This window comes from Musa acuminata, chromosome BXJ3-6 (genome assembly GCF_036884655.1).
Source record: "Musa acuminata AAA Group cultivar baxijiao chromosome BXJ3-6, Cavendish_Baxijiao_AAA, whole genome shotgun sequence".
NCBI classification, from domain to species: Eukaryota; Viridiplantae; Streptophyta; class Magnoliopsida; order Zingiberales; family Musaceae; genus Musa; species Musa acuminata.
Genome location: NC_088354.1, coordinates 10353153 through 10368932, shown reverse-complemented (window position 1 = coordinate 10368932; position 15780 = coordinate 10353153). Strand labels below are relative to the sequence as shown.

The 15780-nt window shown below is 38.5% G+C and overlaps 4 protein-coding genes across 7 annotated transcripts; 1 reads left to right on the top strand and 3 right to left on the bottom strand.

Moving 5' to 3' along the window:
- Nucleotides 1–1368: 1368 nt before the first annotated feature.
- On the bottom strand, nt 1369–5591 carry LOC135641544 (uncharacterized). The gene is made up of 8 exons (XM_065156956.1): nt 5307–5591; nt 5114–5207; nt 4664–4783; nt 4512–4560; nt 3802–3901; nt 3632–3693; nt 3460–3518; nt 1369–1655 (listed from the first exon to the last, which is right to left on the bottom strand). Exons 1-8 carry the CDS (start codon nt 5456–5458, stop codon nt 1551–1553), a joined length of 741 nt encoding a protein of 246 aa, XP_065013028.1. The 5' UTR covers nt 5459–5591; the 3' UTR covers nt 1369–1550.
- LOC135641543 (probable 2-carboxy-D-arabinitol-1-phosphatase) lies at nt 5503–11568 on the bottom strand. 3 transcript variants are annotated; one of them, XM_065156954.1, is made up of 8 exons: nt 11354–11568; nt 10562–10770; nt 9522–9641; nt 9298–9397; nt 9078–9217; nt 8925–9004; nt 8570–8700; nt 5503–5623 (listed from the first exon to the last, which is right to left on the bottom strand). In XM_065156954.1, the coding sequence occupies exons 1-7, from the start codon at nt 11490–11492 to the stop codon at nt 8574–8576; spliced, it is 915 nt and encodes a 304-aa protein (XP_065013026.1). In that variant the 5' UTR covers nt 11493–11568; the 3' UTR covers nt 5503–5623; nt 8570–8573. The 3 variants fall into 3 exon arrangements, with proteins under 3 accessions (XP_065013026.1, XP_065013027.1, XP_065013025.1); XM_065156955.1 differs by lacking the exon at nt 5503–5623 and adding an exon at nt 7574–7676; XM_065156953.1 differs by lacking the exon at nt 5503–5623 and having other exon boundaries at nt 8370–8700.
- LOC103987760 (CASP-like protein 1C1) lies at nt 6557–8022 on the top strand. Its single transcript, XM_009406149.3, has 3 exons — nt 6557–7214; nt 7288–7390; nt 7464–8022. The coding sequence occupies exons 1-3, from the start codon at nt 6985–6987 to the stop codon at nt 7686–7688; spliced, it is 558 nt and encodes a 185-aa protein (XP_009404424.2). The 5' UTR covers nt 6557–6984; the 3' UTR covers nt 7689–8022.
- A 262-nt stretch (nt 11569–11830) lies between the features above and the next one.
- LOC135641545 (uncharacterized protein At4g28440-like) lies at nt 11831–15327 on the bottom strand. Of its 2 annotated transcripts, XM_065156958.1 has the most exons (3): nt 15008–15327; nt 12768–12990; nt 11831–11987 (listed from the first exon to the last, which is right to left on the bottom strand). In XM_065156958.1, the coding sequence occupies exons 1-2, from the start codon at nt 15243–15245 to the stop codon at nt 12800–12802; spliced, it is 429 nt and encodes a 142-aa protein (XP_065013030.1). In that variant the 5' UTR covers nt 15246–15327; the 3' UTR covers nt 11831–11987; nt 12768–12799. The 2 variants fall into 2 exon arrangements, with proteins under 2 accessions (XP_065013030.1, XP_065013029.1); XM_065156957.1 differs by lacking the exon at nt 11831–11987 and having other exon boundaries at nt 12524–12990.
- Between the last annotated feature and the right edge of the window lie 453 nt (nt 15328–15780).

Sequence of the window (15780 nt, the reverse complement as noted above, 5' to 3'; positions counted from 1 at the left end):
CTCGACATAATAATGTGAAGCTCTCCTTGTATGCAAATGGGTGCTCATATAACATGCATAAAATGGAGACGAAGACGATTCTATAAAGAGCATAGGAATATGATTCCGGAGGGGAAGACAGTGAAGCCAAATTAAATGATCACATGCCTAATCATGTCCATTACGGTGTAGCCACATCAACCTTGTTCTTCCTTTGTCTTCTAAGCAGTCATGAGTTCAACATAAAGTGGCAATATTAGTAGTTCACTTGAAAGTTGGGAGATTGAAGTGTTGGCAGATTAAATATGTGAAGGAGCATCTTGAGCCTGTGGAGATGTCCAAGGTTTCTTTCCTCCACTTCCGGTCTTCCCCCCTTTCCTCGGATCATGCCTGGTGTTGGGCCCGCCGAGGTCATAGTCAAGCGTGAGATCCACCAGCAGCTTCCTCGACTGCAAGAAATCATATCATTGGATCAAGTGTGGGATCTGATATCGAGTGCAATGCCTCCATCCTCATTCAAGCATCTTATCTTACCGGGCTTGCTTCGTCCAGAATGTTCTCGCCATTCTCCGGTTGATGCGAGCAACGATCGGCAGCAGCAGCAGCGGATGTTCTAAGGAGGAGGATGAGGAGGAGGAGGAGGAGAGTTGTGGCCTTCGGCATCGCGAAGCCTGTTGTGAACCGTGGGTGGGTTAGGAGAAGGCGCTTCCTGCTTCTGTGGCCTGAGAGATCGAGGAGAAGGCCTCCTTTTATGGTGGGAGAAGGCTCTTGACGTCCCACTGGAGATCGACCACATTAGCTTTTAGCATGATGGTGATGACCACCATTATTATTAGCCCACCCTGGAGAAGTCAACTACTGCAAACTTTTCCTGGAGAAGTCAGACCGAGCGATCTAACAAGGTTGAAACTGTGAACAGAAACGTACAGCTTTAGATCTCGGGGAGTAGATTTGTGCAGGACAAGATGGATCTTAGTATGGAATGAATGCAGTTGCTGTTCTGACATCGACCGGTGTCATCTACAGTTGATTAGTGTATTCATCACAGCCACCTTTTGACTAAGGACTGATATGTTCATGTCCCTACCTCCATTACAAGAACAAGATCTTTGTAGGAAGACTGCACTACTCATCCCACAAAAATGTCAAAATGATGTGTCTCTATATGCTGAACAGCCAAGAAGGAGCTGTCAAAAAAACCCTAGATTTATGTGGCATGATATGTTTCTATGTATGACAGGTTTATAATACAGAGGAATGGGGAATCGAAGTAAAGATTGTGAAGGCAATCTGATTCTGGAATGAGAATAACGTTACATTGTTCCAGAATTAACACAAGATGAGAGTACCTGTTGCTAACAATTGTTGATGGAAATAAAAACAACATAATTAAATGTTCTTTGATCAAAATTTCAATTGGGCAATTTTTTTTTCCTCTGAATAACAAAGTGCATGGCTTTAAAAACTGTGCCTAAGAATAATTCCCTGTTACAGCACCAGTCACATGAAACCAAACATGACAAGTTCATTGGAAACAGGGAGACTTGGATTGAGTAGGTAAACTGAGTTGACTACTTGAGTAGTTTCTTCAATGCATCTTCCGCACGTTTCTCCATTTTGGGAAGGGCCCAGTCGTGTTGAATGATGTCAATGCCATCCTTCTCTGCACTCAAGCTCTGCAAGAAAAAAAAGTAGTTTTATTGTTGTTGGGTTTAAAGCTTTCAATCACCACAAATATTTCGAAAGAGGAATAAGGACTACAAAATTTGTGCCAGATAAACCCAGAACGCCGATAGTTTTTGATGCAAAGTCATGGTAAAAATCTCATTAAAGTTGGATACCCAAATTCCACAGAAAGTGGAACCAATTTGTGGATATTATAAAAAGTCATGTACTTCTCAGATGCAGTCTTCTATAGAAGGAGACTGAGGTAATTCACAAAGCTTTTCTGGAGTTCATAAAGACGCGCATTAAGCTAAATTTGGTTTCTGCTTCTGTATTGCACTCTCACCAAACCAATGCATATTGCCACTTTGCAATAGGATTCAATCATTAAATTTAGGATAAAGTATCTTTCTGGTAAGTGATGTATGATATTGCTGTAGATACAGCTCAATGACAGGAAAGGGTCTTATAGTCAACCTCAAATAGTTGAGACATTATGGACTGACTGTTACTGTTGTTGTCGTGTCCTGTATTTCATTTGCTGGCTGCAATTCTCCAGTCTCCACTTCCATAAATCCTTCCTTCTGTTTGTTTCTTCTTATCAATTTGCTGTAAAGTTCAAGAATCTTTATTCTTTGTCTACAGTTTCAGAATTATGCATCATTGCTGGAATATCAGAATCATGATAATTCCATCAAAGCAATCCCAGTTGATCTAATTCCATTTGATGCCTAATTCCAAAACAAAACCTACAAAAAGCCAAGTGATACACCTTAGGTGAACTTCTACAGCTAAGGCAACATCCAAGTTACTAATCAGAGAGGGAGACAGGTTAAAATAGCAGAAACAGCCTTTTCAGCATGGAGAGAGGGATGCACGCATCCTTCCTAAGACCCTATGGTGGTGGGCGCTTAGTGCACATTAAGCTGGATCATGTCAAACTAACCATAGTACACAATCAGACACATATCACCTGTGCATCAAAAAGTTGCAAATCATGCTGATGACGACTGGCTTGGATAATCACATTGAGCCCCTTTTCAAGGGGAAGCTGGCTTGAATCCCCTTTGCATCTATTTCCTCCCACCCTTGGTGATACATGACTACCCCATGTAGGACCCTAAATGTGCCATGTGTGTGGTGCACAAAAAAGAGAAGGTTGCGAATCATTACATGCAAGTTCAAAACAGCTCCCACCAGTAATAATGTGCATAATATGTTTTGATATGATGCGTAGATTAATAAGGATCTACCAAGTCATCATCTAATACCGTACAGGAATTTTAAAACACGTCTATTATCGTTGTCATGTAACTGTTCTATAGTAAAAAAAAAGCACCACATAAAATAATTGAAACTATTTGGTGTCAGATCAGCGATATGACATGCACTACAGAAGTGCAAGAAACGCTCTGCCTCACAAAGAAAATAAATTGGTCTGGTAACCCCTGAGGTTCCTAGTGTAAAACAAGTGCTCTGAACGATGTTCACATCATTAAAAACCATACAGTATGGACACACACAAGCGTCTCGGTGTAGGTACAAAAGATATGAATCAAAGCAAGATCTGGTTAGAATTCTATCTATCTTTTTTATTACTTTGTTTGTTTGCACCTGCTGAATTCATTAGATGACTTCTATAAGAAAAAAAGTGTCTGCTGCTATTTGATTTTTGTGGCATCTTATGTATACTATTTGGTCTCTATGACACCTTGTTTATATGCTATGTAAAAAAGGAATACACAAACAAGTTATAATCATAAAAAATGTACTTAAATGCAAATAAAATATGCATTTGAAGTTATGAACAATTACCCTAGATGGGTCGAAACCAAATCCACTCATTTGCATCATCCGCTGAGTGTCATCCATGGCTGAATACACAAGACACAATGTTGCCCCAAACATAAACAAAAAAAATGCAAAAAAAAATGCCTAGTCCTAGAAGATGCAAAAGTTGAACAAAACTGTGACTTTATATACTGACCATTCTCTTCGCCAAGAATAAGGCTGAATAAACCCCTTAATCCAAACAAATTAAGAAAGTACCTGTCCAAAACGAAATAGATTCATAAGCAATGCTTGAGTAGGAAATGATACCAGGGCTAAAGTCATCAAAGAATGTCACAGAAAAAATATTGTTGAAACAATTCAGACCAGGAACGACTGCTGACATAGCTCACATCAACCGTGCTTAGATCGATCCCATTCTGCAGCATTCCCCTGAATCTCTGGGTCAAGGGAAATGGTATTTTTGCTGTAAATAGGAATGCACAAATTAGGAACTGTATCAACTGGATAAGGATAATTCATAAGACAGAATAGTAGTCATGTGAAGATTTTGGATGATTTTTAAAACATCACACTAACCAATATAATTGCAATTGACAAAAACAAGGCATATGGCAAGACCAAATACGCAGTGAGAATGGATGTAAACTGACCATATCATGTGAATCCTACAAGAAGCTTGAGAATAAAATCCTACAAGAAACTTGACAAGCAGTCAAATAATTCTGTCAACTCGCCGGTGGAGTCTTCTCAACTATAAGTCTTGCTCTTTGGTCATTCTTATGATGATCAAAATGATTCTGTATGGATACCATAGTCTTGTCATATTTTTAGTTTCCTATTTTAGTTATCTTTCGCATTTAACATTTCACGTCACTGAACAATGAGCCATGAAGGTTGTTAGGAAAGTACTGTTTAAACAAAAAAAACACTGATGTGTTTGTGCAACGTAAAGAGATAATGAAAAGAGTTTACTACTGATGCTATGAACACAGGAAGAAACTTTCAAGTCAGCCCCATAAATGACATATGGTAAACACAAAACTTACATCAGACAGTAATGAAATATAACATACCTGCTACAAAACCAGAGAAGAAAAAATTCACCCATGCAAAGGTAAGTGTCTGGCAAAGAAAAAGATAACTTTGATGAAAAGAAAATGGAAGGAAATAATAAGCCTTACGAAAGGAGGGCTGACAAATAAGTCAACAGTATGTAGTGCAGTACCTGAGGTATGATCATCGATAGGTTCTTCTTCATCATATCCATAGCTAAGTTTGGGTCTGAAAACATCTGTGCTTGTGCATTTTGAGACTGCCCCTTGGGAACATGCAGCAAGCCATTCTCCTGCAGCTCCAAATTCTCATCATCCATACACAATCAATGATGTTCTAAGACCTTGTGTGACCCAGACTATTGCTAAAAACAAAACCAATATAATTAAACAGACATTGTTTCTGAGGAATGGCTGCTGCTAAGCACAAAAAGATAACTTTCTTGTGGGTTTAACCAGGAGAAGATATATAACAGTGCTTACACCTAATTGCACAAATCTCAATGCAAAGTTCTTGTGAATTTTCTACCTAGATATTCTTGTGGTGAATCGGATGTAAAACACGAAACATATTGACTAAATAGATCATAAACGCGATAACATCTAACAGCGAAAGAAGTAACCTCGTTGGTGAAATAAGTTTTCCGAGACCGAAAAGACTTGGCCGGGATGAATCCAGATGCAGCCCTCAAGTTCCTCGCTCTGAGAATTACCTGCCTGGGAAACAGATCCAGGGAGGCCAAATCAACGTCTAAAAGAAGAACCAACTTTGAGAAGGGAACGTGATCGCGATGGGCAAAGGAAGAAGAAACGGACCCTTCCTTGACGACCTTGAGGTCGGGGGCCTGGTGAGATCGCATGAGCTTGGAGACGAAGTAGCGGAGGACGCCGATCAACACCATCACTACCGAGAGAGGGACGAGGACCCAATCCCTTATGGCCGTGTCAAGAACAAGATCCTCCGCCATGGACGCCGCGGCACCACCAAAGCAAAGACCCTTCTGCGAGAGAAAGAACAGAAGCGGACCGATCTGAAGGCGTTGCCACCTCTTCGTTCCCTTCGAAGAGAGAAAGGGGGAGAGAGACTCGACTCCACGGGAAAGGAAATCCAGCCGTCCACAGGTCCGGATTACCTGCACAAATCTCAAAGTAGTGAACGCAAACCTTGCGTCCGAATGGATCTTCGGTACATGCACGTATCTCAAAGGCATTCGAAGCAGCAACGTGCTGATCACGTGGCATAACGTATTTTTCGTTATTAGTTTTACATATCTATCCTAACAAAATTAAGAAAATAACACGTTTGCACTTATAGAATTTTATTATAGTATTGATCTTCCATATGCATCCCTCCTGTTAACACCATCTAATTTTAGTTCAATATATAAAAATATATAACCTTAAATACACCTTCAATATTTTTTTCAATCAATAAAGTTTAACATGTTAGTAGCATAATTTTTGTTTATATATATATATATATATATATATATATATATATATATATATATATATATATATATTATCTTGTTCATTGGTAACAAAATATATTTTTTATGTATTGATAAAAAAAAATATTTTATTTTTAGAAAGAAACTATTTCACTGATATGAGTCACAAGTATTTTGACATATTTATACCTAATGATTTTTCATAAAATAATGATAAAGCGTATAGCTTATGCAAATCTTTTCATTTTTCAATTCGATATGAGCTATTTATTCTTAGAGCCATTTATTCAATCTAGATATTATTACAACACCTCTGACAAAGGTATAAATAATCAATTTTGAAAAAAAAAATATAATTATATATATATATATATATATATATATATATATATATATATATATATATATTCCTTTTAGAACAAGAGATATAGATCCTAAATGAATTTCTCAAGTTAGATTGGATACTTCAACGATGTATTCAAGATAGCATGTAAGATTGGATATACAATTAAAAGAAATCAATGGAAAATGGATAAACAATAGAGAAAGAAACCCTGAAGAAAATATAAGCACTGCAAGTTGAATTATTCCTTTTGGGGGTGGGAATGGCTATAAGTGATTCCTTCTCATCTTAGTTTTCTTAGATCAGCTCGTATGTCCTTTACTTAGTAAGTCACTTCAGATATAGCATACAATTTAATGCCGAAATTTCTCGCTATTTCCCAGGTTGGCTATCTACTTTCCTTTTTCCTTTCTGTTGCTCAGCAGCAGCATTGCATATGCTACAGACATACATACACCAATGTGATTTCTGCTACTATATGTCTTAACCTCATTCTATCGATGCTTGCTTGCAGTGATTAAGACAAGTAACCACTACCACAGAGAAAGCAAAGTATTGTCCTCGAGAAGAGGAACAAGTGCAAGGTTAGCAATGGAGCTGGAGACAGGTGAGACACCATTCAACCAAGCATCAGAGCAGCTCACCAACATAGCCTCTAGTTTGACACCCTGAAGCTACCACCATCGATCTCCGCCAATAAATGCCAAGTCCAACCCACCCTTTAGCTTCCATGATCCCCTGGCAGATCAGCACTGCATCAGATAGCAGAACCAAAATGGCCAAGACTTCGAGGTTGTGCTCCCTCCTCCTGAGGCTTCTAGCTGCAGCGGCCACCCTCTGCGCGACGGTGGTCATGGCGACGAGCCGTGACTCCACCACCATCTTTGGCTTAACCCTGGATGCCAAGTTCCAATACACTCCTTCCTTCGAGTAAGCAGCACACTACTAAGTCTTCCGGTTCTACCACCACCGAGAGAGAAACCTAACTACAAACTGCGTGCAGGTTCTTTGTGGTTGCGAACGCTGTCGGCTGCGGCTACACCCTCCTCGTGCTCTTCGTACCTCCGACGACCTCGCTGTCGAGGTTGGTCATCGTGTTCGATGTGGTAAGGCCATGGAATGTTGTGATCGTGTTTGAGATCTTGCAACTGGTATGTGACCGATATGGTTGTACTGTAGACGGTGGCGATGTTGCTGACGGCGGCCACAGCGGCGGCCGGGGCCATGGCGCAGGTGGGGAAGAAGGGGAACTCGCACGCCGGATGGATACCCATCTGTGGCCAGGTTCCAAGCTTCTGTGATCATGTCACGGGAGCTCTCATATGTGCCTTCGTTGGTGTAATCGCCTACTTCTTGATCGTGCTCCACACGATCTACACATTGTTGAGCCCTCTATTTCCATGACCATCATAGATGCATGAGTTACCATGTAAGAAATCTGTGTCCATCTACGGTGGTATTCTTCCCATAATCCTATAGTCATTATCTTCATCAACACCGCCATTATAATCATCATTATTAATTTGACCGGTTTGACATTTTCATGTGGTAGATGGCCTCGCCATCCTATCATTGGATGACTATGTTTGACTTTCTAATATTAGTTATTATTAGATGCCACCGGCCATGATGAGTTTGATGAGCTAACTCTAAGTTGTCATGTGTATATATCAATAAACATTACATATCATGCAAAATTTACCTAAGAATTAGATAAAATTGAGGCTTCAATTCTTTATATCTATTGTTGTTTATGATTTATGAAGATTTATTATTTTACTTTAATATGAAAAAAGATGATCCATTTAAAAAAATATATAAATAAAAATATTCAAGAAACGAATGGAAATAATAAAAAACCTTATTTTGAATAGCTTAAGAAAAAAAGAATCTATGTAGCATAAATAAAATGTCAACTAGTTTAAGAAGCAAAAACTTTAATGAGGTCCTGAGCTTGAATCCTGTCTTCACCATTTACCTTTCAAACTAAAAAATAAAATTATATCAAACTTTGCAAGAACTTCTTTGTAGACAGTTAATTACTCAAGAATATTTAAAAAATCAAAGAATTAAAATGCCAGAAAGTTCTGTAACAGGGATCTACTAAGCTGTCCGATCTATATAATATGATTTAAGCATATTAGTCATTTGCATCTGAGAATTTACTGCCTGAATAGTTACCTAATTTTCCAATGACAGCTCCAATTTGGAATTTCACAATTTGAGATGTTTTACAATCAGTTATCCTAACACAGAAAGGTATATTCATGGGACAGGAATGCTACCTTTTTAGTAGTGATAAATGTGATTGCTATACATATGAGCCGTCATATTCAAGCTCTGAAGAATAGCTTCTCCCCGCCTGTTGAATGTGAATACAGAAATTCCACCATTGTTCACATCAACGGCACGAAACCTACACCATCAGCATGATTGCATAATAAGTTAGCATAAGTTGAAAAGTTTACCAACTAAAAAATTTCATAATCCACTATCTATCAGAGAAGCAGCAAATGAAAAGAAACATAATATACTTTGATGAGATACTGACAATACTTGCTGTATAACTATGAATCATATCCGACCACACAATTCTGAACACCATACATTCTTTCATTAAAACAAGAGAGAGAATCTTGCCTCTCTGGACCGAGTCCCAGAGCTGTGCAAATAAGCGCCCGCAAAATCGATTTATGGGTGATAACCAGAAAGCTCTCACCCTGATGCAAAAGAAACTGTTATCATGAATGGTGGAAACATGCCTACAATTGATCGTTCACATACATTACTTACAGGTGAAGACAAAATCTCCCTCCAGGCCTCTCTTGCTGTACCCCATAATTTGCGGACAGGATAAATTCCATCAACATTAAAATTAGCTGGATCTTCTCTCCAAGTGGTATACAACTCTGGGTACTTCATTTTAGCATCCGCTGCCTCCAAAAGTTAAAAATTATTATGTACACGAGTTCTCATAGTCTAGAAAGAACAGACACATACGCAGTTCACTTACCATTTGTCATACCCTCAAGAAAAAACAGGTGTGCCTCTTTTAAAGAATCAAGAAAAACCAATGGTTTGTCCCTTCCATGCCAAATAAGTTCAGCAGTAGACTGTATGGAACACAGATAGCAGAAAATAAATCAAGAGTTTCAGTCCATCTAAAACCAAATTAACTTTTGGAAGGTAAACAAACGAATAAATAAAAGTTACAGATTTCCAAGTAGCAGTTAAAACCTTTGCACGTGAAATAGGGCTAGAGAAGCAAATGTCAAAACTTATGTCAGTTAATGCGTCGCGACATTTCTCTGCTTGCCCGACTCCTATATCTGTAAGAATGGACAAGTTTGAGCTACCCTGAGAAAAAAAAGAACATGAGTGTTTTAGCTACAGATCTCAAAAAAGCATCTTAAAATAAGAACTAAACAATGACCATTAAAAAAGACTAGGTATTTAACATAGATTGCAAGTAATTTGGAAGTAATAATGCTAAGACAGCACAATGAAGCCCATAAAATTGGGTATACATAGAAATCAACAGATGTGCATAACTTGTCCAATTTAAATGGAAACATATAAGAAATATCAACAGAAGGTACACTTGTAGAGTATAGAAATCTACAGATGATATGTTTCTACAGATAATTTCAAGCAAAAAGTATGTTCAGTAAGAGTGTTTAAAAGCTACAGCCAAATAGAATTATTTCTCACCAAGAGGAAGCTTGGGGAATTGCCAAGTTATAGATAATGAGACATTGACTGTTGTGTTGCATTTACACATCAGGAAACAAAAGAAAAAGGTGAGGGTTATTGAGTTTCCACATGAGTATTGATGGCTAGTCAGAGTAAAAGAGTGACAAAAATCCTTGGAGGATTTAGAGACATGATGGTGATGGGTTGAAGTTCAAAAAGCAATTACAACATAAATGATATATTGCAAAACCAATATCCATAAAAATGTGAAAAAATTCATGAAGATTTAAATAAGCTTTTTTTCTTTTTAATTTCTCCCTTATAGATCTGGTTTCCTTGCTCCAGCTTCTTGATTGAAGGTCATGTTAGTTTTGTTATTCAATAGGTGCAGTTCTCTTATCATCATCACACTTAAACCATGAGGAGGAGTTCATTTAAGTATTTCACACATGTATGACAATAGATGATTTTATCTTTCAACCGTTGCCCAAAAGAGTCAACATTTCAAACCACAAAAGTGCAAATTCAATAGAAAATCAGCAACTTAGAGTAATTCAGACTGCAGATTTATTAGGTTTACACACCTGGACCCTATTTTCATTGTTCCACGAGCTCAAACCATGTCTTACTAGAGTCACCTTTTTCGGAGACGACAAGCTCTCATTAGTTAGTGATGTTGTAGCTCCCTTAAAATCATAAGCACCTCCAGTCATCGGAACTTGACTTTCGAGTTGGTCAATAGATACATTACTTGATGGATTTTGGACATGTGCTATGAGATTTTCTAGTTTGCCTGCATCATTTTAGCATGTAAGGATAAATCATATATTCTCAGACAGAAAGAATAAAAGTAAATTATAAATTTAAGATGAACCAAACTTAGAATATAAGACTATCGATCCGTATTAAGAAGATAAAAGATAAAATCTGCCACTTCCAAGGGGTCGAATAAAAGTTAAATTGAAATGCACTCAGCAGACTAATGGATATGTAAATGAAAAAAATAGGACCTTGGCATCCGAAAACAACAAAGTAAGAAAGCAAGTTATCTTTAAAGGTCTGGACAGTTTGCATAACACTCCTTAATATGTAGATGCAAAATGTCCTAATCAAGATTAAGACAGGTAGGTGATCATTTCCTACATCTGAGACAATTTTTGTCCAAAGAGAAAAGGAAATTTTCATCCAAAGACAACTAGATTGAAGGCCAAGGAGGCCAGCATAAAAAGGACCCTCAAAACGAATTGCTATTCTGTCAAGGATAACCATAGCCTTCCCCATCTTTCTACCCTCTCAAGTCTGCAGACGTAGAAAAGTCAATAAGAAGGAACGAAAGCAGATTGGCGGAGCACGATGAGGGTGATGGGAGTAAGTACCGGTATGATGGGAGAAGTCGGATGTGGCGGAGGAGCAACGGAGGAAGGGGTGAGGAGGGCGGGGAGTCGAAGCCCTCGGCCTCGGAGAGCAGAGGAAGACCCACGGCAGGCTCGAGGCGAGAGAAGCACAAGCCATCATCCTCCTCCCGATATCTCGACCCACCCGCTCAGTCCTCTCGATCTGTGTGTGTGGCAGAAATCAAATTGGAGAGAATTGGCAGAACCGGCGGGGCAAATGCCGACCATACATAATCGACTCGTGTAGCCAAGCAAGTCATCCCAACCGACTCACCCTGAACAATATCAGGGTCACATCGCCTCTTGTCAAACGGTAGGCTCAGGTCCCACGGTATTGGATGCCTATCATACCACATCACCCCTTCAAATTTCCGGGGTGACTCGATCCAACTGCACAATGCGCTGTTAGATGTGTGACTCATAACTTCGTCATGAATAACTGATTTTGACGAATCAACATTTGAATAAAATTGATGTTTTTTGTTGGGAATTTCTAATTGTATGATTTAAGATATACTTTTTCGCCAGTAAATTGGCATGTGTTCTTCAAAGGATGAGATTTCGACGATACAGGACAGAAATAAAAGGCAAGACTTGATGTGGATTGCACCTTAGCCTACAAAGCAAAAACAAGAATAAATTAGTTAGCTTAAAGGTCCAAGTAGTTCAACAGATTGTAATAGAACTTGGTAGCACCATAATATACACAAAACTTGCATGCATTTTATGGACCAAAATAGCAAGATTGCTGCAACATACAGACACACAGAAATATATGTCATTGAAGAAATTGTAAGGAGTAAGCAGTAACTGATGTATCAGGACATGATAGAATGATCCAATGGGATGAATGTTTTGCATATATTCATCTGGTCTTTTAGGAGACACAAAGGTTCTGCTGACTTCAGATATTGCTGGTGAAAGTATCCAAGATGATGACTTTAGATAGATGCATCTCTACTAAATGATGTTGGCACAGGAATCAAATTCAGTCATTTACATGCAACTAAACTATGTATAGATTCTCCAGAAAAACCATTAGTATGTGAAGGCAAATAACCAAGTCCAGTTCAAGCTTTGAGAATTACAAACAGAAAAGAAAATAGGATGAAAACTACTCAAAGAATCTGGAAAGAAATTAACAATGGTTACTAAAACTAAAACTACATGTTTCCATTCAGATCAGCAGATGGTTACATGAACATCATGATTGATAGTTTAACCAGCGTATATGATTCAGGTTACATGTATCGGTAGACTATGATAGATATACCAAGGCAGAAAACAGAAGTACCACAGGCCTTGGTGAGATTTTGTATGACTCCAACCACTGCTCCAACAGAATCATATACCACAATACCTAAGAAAATAAAGTCAGAAAAGCTTCTCTACCTACCGAAGTCACTTAAATAGTGGTCCTCTTCACTTTCACTCTTCACCTACATTCACCAGCTCATACTCGACCATTGATAAATTGTTATCCTCCTTCACCCCAAAATTAGCAGGTTCAGCAACCTCGATACGACCCCACTTATCAACAGCCAGCCTCATGCAACCCTTGAACATGTCGATCTTCGCATTGCGGAGTATCACAGTAGCACCAGGTTTCAACAAGTCAACTGTCAGAGTAGAGAGTTCATTCATCATTGACAACATCAATCAATCACTGGGAAGCGAAAAGGATTGAAGAGCTTTCAAGCAATGGATTCCTGTTAAAGAATTATAGAGTTGTCCCTTCTAACATTTTACTGTTAGAAGGCTGTGAACAGCTTTGTCTGAATTCCCATGTATACAAAAATTTTACTGTTGTGTATATTGTTTGCTCTAAAATTGCAACAATGAATTGCAGAAGTTGAAACTTCCAGGAAGCCAAAAAAGACATACAAGTCACTCTCAAAACAGGACCTAACTAACCATTTCATGAATGAAATCTCACCATCTACCTATTTACAGTAGTAAAATCATGCCAGGTAGTAAAATCATGTCCTGATTAAAACTAGCACAATTTCTTCATCCTTCTTTCTGTAGACTGATTCTTACAAAGGCACTACCAGGGTGCTCATCTTTGCCTCCGGGACAGGGTACACACTTATGAGCAGGTGTACCAAATAGAAGTAAAATATGATTTGAAGCTTTGAATCTGTATACATTATTAGTGCTTTATTTCCCAAAAGAAATATATCAGGGCATATTCTACTGATAGATAATAAACGGAAGATAATTTCACATGAACTTTTACAGCTAACAAGTGGGTAACAAACAGCAATGCGTCCAGATGTTGTTGACCAGTCCAAATAATGTGAACTCGGAACTAAATCACACAGACTGCAACTACCTTGAAAATGTTATTGATAATTTGATATACAAAATGCAAACAGCAAGGTTATTGTTCATAAAACTTCTTTTTCATCATTTGACCAAGAATATTGATAAGTGGACTTGTTGTTTGAAGCATCAAGACATACTGAAAGCCTATTCAGAATCAATTGTTTCCATCCTAGTCCCAGAAACATCTAAGCTTGATGAAACTCAGCAACATCATTAGTCATTACATTTATCAGATATCCATGGATGGAGTTAAGATGATGTAGAAGTTGCTGCAGGGAACCTGTACATGTCAAAACTTGAGTCATGACTCAAGTCACAGCGAGCTGATGTAGCATAACGAGAACCAGATACATCATCCACCACCAGGAATGCCCTATGTATTTCCTGTAGCAGTCATGACAAAAGACATGACAGCTAACTCAGAAATGACAAAGCAGATATGTTGACAACCCAGCTTCATTCAGGTGTAATAGTTTTTTTAAAAAATGGAAGAAATTTCTATTACATCAAATGCATACATAACGCTCATATGTGGACTCAACTTGAGATCCATCACTTTGTGCAACAATGCACTAACCAACTCGGATATCCCCACGGAGACAATTAAATGATAATTTTACAAGTAATTTCTTTTTTTTGCTAATACCAGCTTTCTGAGCATTAAATCATGAGCTAGAAAAGAGTGTTGTTTTAATTACATGTATGCAATTATCTGTATAATGCTACATGTAGCTTGGTTAAAGGATGCAGGAGTCCTAAATAGTTTGACATGAATAGAAATACAAATAAAAAAGTAATTGATAGTCCAGCTATGTCCAGATGGTATTATCTAGTGTTAAAAGCATGAAAGACTTGTCACTAATTCTTACCATACTAGAACGATGATGTTGCTAGGTGTTCCTTTTCCATATGGCCAAAAAAATTAAAAAGAAAAAAAAGATATGACAAGGCATGATTATTGCAAGAAGTAATTATATTGAACCATATACGGAAAATACACAAAAATGGCATTACCCTTCTATCAATGAATACTAATTCAGTGCTCAACGCATATTTCCCTTCTCCGATTGCCATACACGGAAGATATCCAGAGACCTAAAACTATGTTTCTTTTAATATTATCTCCTTGCTCTTAATGATAGAAGATCGTACTTTCACCCTTACCACAAAACATAATCACAAAGCGATTAAGATAGGATCTATTACAATGTTTCCCCTTCGATGCTAAAGCAATGATCAGCAATCCCCCAGATCTAGAGAGCATACGGCAGCGATGATGAAGGAGAAAAGGTCGGGGATCGATAATACCTTGTTCGTTGCGGGCGGTGAAGACGACAGAAGCGGTGTCGTCACCGACGAGGCACTCGGCGACCCTGGTATGGCCGAGGTGGGAGGAGACAGCGCGGCCCTTCTGGACCACCGTGTTGGAGTTAACCACCTTGACGACGAGCGTGTGACCGCTGGTCCCCGGCTTCAGCTGGTCTACCTTGGTGAACACCGGCTGCCTCTTCGCCCCTTGCCCTTGCTGCTGCCCCGCAGTCGCCATTGACGCCCGATCTCTCGAGAATCCCCAACCCTAACAAGACTTCGAATCCCAAGACCAAAAGAGAATCAATCTATCTCGAGACGATACCGTTCATGGCTTTTCTTATAGCTGCGTACTAAAAAGAACTACACGCCTTCGCACTTTAAGATTCGACTTGATCAGATCGGACCATATCTTATTAGTAGAAACAAAGGCTTACCGAACTCGATTCGAGTCGGACCTGATTCATGTACCCAATAAACGAATTGAACTCAATCCAAGTCAAATTGACTCGAGGTTAGGATTGAGGTGGACACCACTCCTTCAATGACCCATATATCTGGACGAGGGCTAATTCCCTATAATTAGCTACCTTTAGTGTTTTGAACTTTACGCTTTCAAATTTATATATTTACGAAAGTGAAATATTTAACTCAATTTTGACTCATATCATTTACTCAGTTAACAAAAATATCGCACATACTCAGTGGTCAATTAAAATAAGATACAATCAACATATACACAGTAATAAATCTTATGATATTTTCGTCAACAA